This window comes from Austrofundulus limnaeus, unplaced genomic scaffold, assembly GCF_001266775.1.
Source record: "Austrofundulus limnaeus strain Quisiro unplaced genomic scaffold, Austrofundulus_limnaeus-1.0 Scaffold182, whole genome shotgun sequence".
NCBI classification, from domain to species: Eukaryota; Metazoa; Chordata; class Actinopteri; order Cyprinodontiformes; family Rivulidae; genus Austrofundulus; species Austrofundulus limnaeus.
The window spans coordinates 1,097,251-1,104,576 of NW_013952584.1; the positions used below are offsets into that span (position 1 = coordinate 1,097,251).

A 7,326-nucleotide genomic window follows, 5' to 3' on the forward strand; every position below is an offset into this window, starting at 1 on the left:
AAGCCTTCAACTTAAATCATCTGTTGGTGGACAACGGGGAAGTAAGATCCTACAGAGGGCACAGACCCAGCTTTTGAACAAACGGGTAAGACAGATCAACTTTACCATTGAAGCTATAGAAGCCAAAGAGGAACACATCCGACAAGAATTAACAAAACATCTAGATCAGACCACATTCCAACAGGTTATGGATTTTACAGAAAAGGCAGGTTTAGCTCAGCATATCAAGTCCAAGACCCGACAACAAAAGAAGTTCACTTTACTGGTAACTCGACAGTTCCTTCATAATTCCAACCACCCACAGAAGGTGGAACAACACACAGGAGCACAAGCAAATGCCAGGGAGACAGAGAAGTGGGTGAAGAATTTATCTGACAGAGAACTCACCCAGCCAGAAACCAAAATCCTGTCCAGAGGACTGAACTTTGCRGTTGCACCAAGAAGAATTCCTCTGGTTGAGATGATCACAGCCACAGAATCAGTCATTCGCAACAACAAAATCCCAGAATTTGAAGCAGAACAACTTAGGAACAAAGTTTCAGCCTGTCTCAACAATGCCAACCACCACCTTCCAACATCAGTAGAGAAGAGAGAGACGCTCTCACCACCCTCAGCAAGGACAAGAACATCATCATGAACATCATGCTGGATAGAAACACTGGAGCGGAGTCAGTGAACTGCTGGAACAGACTGCTAACATCGGAGCATTTATGTCGGACATTTTTTATGCAGGCCGATAAAATCCGATACTCATTTTTTGGCTGATATCGGACCGATATCCGATATGAATATCGGATCTGGACACTCCTATTGATTTTATTAGAAATGTCAACCTCCTATCAGCTTTGTGGTCAATTAATTGCTTCCCTCCCAAAATGCCTTAAGATTATCATCTTAAGGCATAATTTTTAACCCAAGACATAATTTTTACAGGTCATCATTTATTTTCAGCATTACTGACAGGTGGTTCAACCCATACTATCATTCTATTAAAGATTGAAGTCAATGTAATTAAGCACCCAAAAGCAATAAATCAATTGATCTTTGTTACTTCACGCATCTTTAAAAAAGAATTGGTTCATTAAATCAAACCAGTGATGCTCGCTACTGACTTCCCCCTCGCCTTTATCAGCCAACTTCCCAAGCAAATTAGACTGACACCAACCAATTATGAAAGCATAACAAACCTGGACTGCATCTCTTGTGTTTTGAGGCTGCTGGGGGACGGTGCGGTGCTGCTTGTCTGCTGGCTGAGCTCCACCAGGGACTGGTAGTACTGCTGCTGTTGCTGCTGCTGCTGCTTGTAGCGCGACAGGATAAAGAAGAGGCCAAGGATGCTTTTCAGGTTGCCATTCCTGATCTCTGCGTCAAGAAAGGAGGAGGGAGATGTCATTTGCCATGATGGTTTAGCAAATCCTTTGTTAAATGAGTTCATCCTGCACCGTAATTTTGCACTGATTTACGGCTTTAACCTGCATCAACTCTCTACTGAACCCTTTAATCAAGTATTTTTGCAAGTGAAAGTGGTGCTGAAGTTGTTTTTCCTTTAAGAAGTGAAGCAGTGTCCTGCAACGCTGAATCTAAATGTCTTCCAGATTGTGTATTGTGTTCTCCAAACACTATAAAACGACCATACATTGATTTTTGAAAAAAGACCACTTGGGGAAGGAGCTCAAGAGCAATTGTTCTGCACTGAGTGTTCCAAATCCTCTGTATAATAACCATTACAGTAAACAAAACTTTATTTGGTGTAGATTAAAGAAACAGTGTAAACTGAATGGAAATTAACAACCAATAAAATGCAGCCAATATTTAGTCCAAAAAGAAAGGAATAAGCCACTACTTAGAAGAACCACAGTTGTCATAGATCCAAACAAAAACATCTGCTAGCATAAAAAAGAAAAAAAAAACTCAGAGTAATTTAGTGAGTATGAGAATTTCTGCATTTGTTAATAGATAAGAGGTTTGTTAGCCAAAAAACTAACATTTAGCCACAGAAGAGGTCTTGATAAACATTTGTTTTTGATAATGTTGGGGTAAAGTGCAATGRTAAATCTGAATCAAACAGAGGACGAAAAAGATATGGAAGAATGTGAGCTGTGAGCTTTAAAGTGTACTGAAATGCTGTAAGAAAATAACAAAACTACATWGCCTCTTTACATATCTGATCCTCTTGCACATTGGGTCCCAACCCTGGACCTCGAGGAACACCATCCTGCATGTTTTAGTTGTTTCCTTGCTTTTCAGTAGGTCTTTAAGTTCTTCAGAAACTTGTCAATCACACATCAATACAAATAAGGTGTGTCAAAGCAGGGAAACATGTAAAACTTGTGGGATAGTGTTCCTTTCGGACCTTTTTTTGTGACGCATTGGCTGGGTTTTTATATTTACTGAATGTTGCTTGTGTTTTTTTTAACCACTTCATAGCTGTATATAAGAGGGTACATTCCCTTGTACAACTTTACAACATCTACAACCTAAACATAATTATTATATAATATTATTCACAATATCACATGGTTGTTGCTGTGTAGCCAATGTGTTGTTGGACAATATGTAGCATTTTAAGAGTAAAAACATCTACAGTGTATTTTGGTACTGGTTCCATACAGCTTTTGTTCACACAGTGTTTCTTCGACCATTATACAGAGGTGGTGGCCGACCCTACCTATTAAACTGGTCAGTGTACACAGTGTACAACATAATCATCCAGATTCTAAGCTGTTCAAACTGCTCTCTACAATGCAAACTCAGGGCAGAGAGAACTTATGGGTCAAGCAAAATGTCTAAAAAAAAAACCTGAAAGTGAGCGCTTGTTTTCTTTTTTCCTTTTTTTTTCTTTTTTCATTTAGTACACAAAATTTGTAAATCAGATAACAAACCATCATTCAATTTCAAATAGGGTTTAATAATAAAAAAGAAACAAACAAACAAAATTATTTTGTTTAAAAAATGGACTGCTTAAGTAAGTAAAGTTTTATTTATATATCCTCCTGAGACCCATCAATTCATTTTTGTCCTCTGTGGGGGACATGCTATTCAGCCCTATATTTTAAACAATACACTTGCAATYTATGTTAGTCCCACTGTGCTGTAAAGAGGACATCCTGGGCTTTCTACTGATGTCACATTTGTGGTCATGTGGCTATCAGAGCACATGTACGTACTTGCTTTTTTAAAATGGCGGAAATCCCCAGTATCAACATTTTATAGCAACAGGGTAGGTAAGTGATAAATTTCCTATCAAAAATTATTTATATTGCTAAAAATGACATTTCCTCATTWGTATGAAAGTCTGCACCATAAGTTTGTACAATTTAAGAATTGTACAACATTGTTACTTACCCCTGTAAAAATACAAGTTTTATCCAGTGTCCTTTGTAAGGGACAGTGGGACTTGCTAAAGATGATCTTAACCACTTTTCATGCCTTGGAAAATATAGGACTGAATGAGGCAGAAATGATTTAATGAGTGTTGTGGAAGGAGAGTCAGACATAGAGCTGCCAGGAGATGATGAGGAGGCAGGCCAGATAGTAGAGCAGGAATGTGAAAGTTCAGAGCAAGACATAACACTTTTTGAGGAGCCTGCGGAGGAACAACATGAAGACACGTGCCGGCCAATATTGATGAAAAGCAATATGTAAGTAAGGGTCATGGAATTTATTGGTAATAGTGAGTGCAAAGGAAAAATTTCAACTTTTTAAAATTTATAACACATAGAAACAATAATGTAAATTTTTGTGATGGCAATTAAATATGTAATTACACATTTTGCATTACATTAAAGTATAATTCTCTTTTTTTCAATCAGCATAGTTTCAACCCTGTTGTGGAGGAGAATCCCTTGCAAGAAAGCAATGGGCACAGTCTCCAAGACTTGGAGGCCAACTGATTACTGTAAACAGTACACAGATAATTGCATTTKTGATTTAAAAAAGTCAGAATACACAAACCAGCAAGAGTACTTAAATGTTTTGCATTTCAGACATGTAATTAGTTATGTAAGCACTTTTTTAAGCCATTTCTTCAACTGTTTTGTCTGTTTATGAATTTCGAAAAGTATAAATCTGTTTTAAGTATTTATAAAATAAAAAYAAATGTAATTTATCAGTTTTAAATAATCATKAKGTAAAKWWWWTTTTTATWTCAARCAAGACCCRATGTCYAYTDTAAGAGACATTTGGTAAAATTTAAATAAATAACATTTATGAAAAAAAATGTTGCAATATGTTTCTTTCAACCTCAGTACTTAAATCATGAAAAAAAATCTACATACCAAAACATTTTTTCTTCTGGGTCTCAGGAGATATAGCGCCTTTCATATAAATGTATTCACAAGGTGCTGTACAATCGGGGGTGGTGGTCAGGCAGTTAAGAACACCCATTCAAGAAGACACACATGACAAACATGGGGGGAACAGGTGAACCGGTCATGCAGCAACAGAGTTGTGCTACTTTTAACAGCTTGAAATACACAAAAGGAAAGGTTGAGTTAAAAAAAATCGCTCTGATCCAGGGTCACGTGCACACACAAAAAAATAAAAATAAAAATAAAAAAATTGCTTGAATCTATATTGAGCCCAGTCCTCCCTCTTCCCTGAGGACAAAAATGTATTACTTCCAAATGAGGAGCAGAGATTGTAGSAACAGTTTATGTTGCTTCGATTTAGCATTCCCCCCTCCCACCACACCAAGACCAGTAATGTAGGGGTAACACTGTGATGTGTGCCTGTATACTCCTTTTCATTTGTTCTACAAAACAAGCAACATCAGAAAAAATATATACAAAATGGTTACATCGTGTCAGTGCAACATATGCCATGTTTGCACCAATTCCACTGTAAATTTCCCACCTTTCATCTAAATACATACAAAACGTGTACAACAAAAACACATCATGATTTTCACGTGCTTCATATTTGACACAAGRCTTCGCTTTCCACAACATTTACTTAATTTCTTTAATCTCTAATCAAGCCTATTGTTAAGTGATGGCCCTCTTTTGCATGTGACTGCCCTCTTTGTCCACCATGGAGGCAGTGCTCTTAAGGCTGAGTTCACCTGAAACTCAAAGAAGTCCCTTGGACGAGAGATGAAATGTTTCACTAAAGAACCATCCTACTTATTTTTTCTTTTTGATTAATTTCTTTACATATTCACCGACATGAAAATAATTTAAAAATTTGCCACGCATAGCAAAATATGAGGCAGTGGAACACTATTCTAACAACATAATTTAAATCAAACTTGAAAATATTGCAACTGACAAAGTCAAAAGCAAAAAGACAAAAAAGAAAAAGAATAAAGCAATGATTAAAAATGAAATAAACAAAAAGACATTTTAACCTGCACTTATAAATGTGGCTCTTAATATGCAAGTAACTTTTCTGCTGTGTCATTGTCATATTCAACAGGCTCCTGCAGACAAAGTGCCAACCATGGCTAACAAACCCATTTGTAAAATGGACTTATGAGATCATGCCCTCAGTTAGAGCTGGCACACAAAGCAGGGCAAAGATGGCAGCGACTGATGCAGGGGCTTTCATTCCAATGTCAGTCTGCTGAAGCACAAACATCCTGTCCAGTCACTCATGGCTGTGTCTATTGAGACTGAAACACTTAGAGTAGATTAATCTCTTGAGGATATTTTCCATTTTTTTTAACACCCAGAGGGGATTATTTATATCAAGTCTTTAAAAGATTCTGAACAGAGACGTTTTCTGTGCTTGACCAAAAACTAGTCTTGCAAATTTAGGCTTTTGCAGATAAAACCTTTAGGGAACTTATTAAAAAAATTTACTGAAAAGAGAAACTGCTCTAATTTAAGTGTGTAGGTTTTATTCATGCAGTCGCTTCAGCAACAAGGGTTTTCTCTGAGTACTCCACTTTCCTCCCACAGACCAAAAATATGACTGTTAGACTAATTGGTAACTCTAACTTGTCCCTAGGTACGGGTGAGATCCTGAATGATTGTCTCATTTGTCTCTATGTGGCTCTGTGATGGACTTGTGACCTGTCCAGGATGTACCCYGTCCTTCACACAGTACGGCCCTCATGACACCATCAATTACGAAAAATTTTGTTGATAAAATAATCTCTGAAAATGATCGAGATACAGTGTGGTTGATTTCTGTTAGGTCGGCTGTGGCGGAGTGGTTAGGGGAATGGAACTGGAAGGTCGCCAGTTCAATCCCCAATCCGGCTGCTTCAGTTGTTGTGTCCTTGGGCAAGACACTTCACCTGGCCTTGCCTATTGATGGTGGTCAGAGGGTCCAGTAGTGCTGGTGCATGGCAGCCCCACCTCTGTCAGTGTGCCCCAGGGCAGCTGTGGCTACACTGTAGTTTGTCATCATCAGAATGTGAATGGGTGAATGTCTTTAAGTATAAAGTGCTTTGGGGTCCGGAGGGACTTGATAAAGCACTCTATAAGTTCAGTCCATTTACCATAACAGACTTGCTGTCAAAGCTGAAATGATGAAACTCTTCAACATCTTTCATCTTTTATTTGCAGATGACACTGCATTTTTTTGCTTGGGTAGGGACATAGAACAGATGTTGGAAATGATGGAAATAGAATTTGTAAAAGTAAAAAATTGGTTTAATCATAATAAGTTATCATTAAATTTGGATAAAACTAATGACATGATATTTAGTAATGGAAAGAAAACAACTGACGCTCCATTTTGAGTGGATGGTGTTGAAATTTGCAGAGTCAGTGAGGTGAGGTTTTTGGGTGTCATCTTTGATGAAAAACTGACATGGAAACCTCATTTAAATTACTTAAGAAAAAAAGGCAACATTTAGCAGTACTGTATAAAGTTAAGGAGTTATTTAATGATAAAGCACTAAAGTATTTATACTATATAATGCAATTATCGTTCCAACAAATGAATGAATTTATTTTTAGGACAACATGCAATTAAAACATAAACATAAAAAACTTTTGATGCATTGCACCAGATTTAGCCCAAGGCTATTTTACATCTGTAGTCCACATTTGCTTAATTGTATAGAAGTATAGGGAAATGCATGTAAAACAATTACTAATCCTATTTTTATTTTACGAAAAAAGAGCCATAAGAATTATCACATAAAAAGCATTACTATCACCCATCTAACATTTCGTTTCATCAATTAAAATTATTAAAATTTTATGAATTGGTTTAACATCATATTCTGCAGGTTATGTATAAAGCTCATAAAAATGTGTTACCTTCAAACAATCTATCAAATTTTGTCAAGAGGGAAAGCTGCTAAAATTTGAAGCGACTACAAATGTTTGTTAAACCGAAAATCCGAACAAATTTGAAGGACAGATGCACTTC

General features: G+C 36.9%; 1 protein-coding gene across 1 annotated transcript in view; it reads right to left on the reverse strand.

Annotated features, from left to right (window-relative positions):
- Positions 1 to 1,362, reverse strand: part of nav3 (neuron navigator 3) — a gene marked incomplete at its 5' end in the record, with an annotated part of 211,473 nt that extends 210,111 nt beyond the window's left edge. Inside the window, 1 exon segment of the mRNA XM_014018077.1 lies at positions 1,188 to 1,362. Within this exon segment, the coding sequence (XP_013873531.1) occupies positions 1,188 to 1,362 (175 nt within the window).
- Positions 1,363 to 7,326: the final 5,964 nt, after the last annotated feature.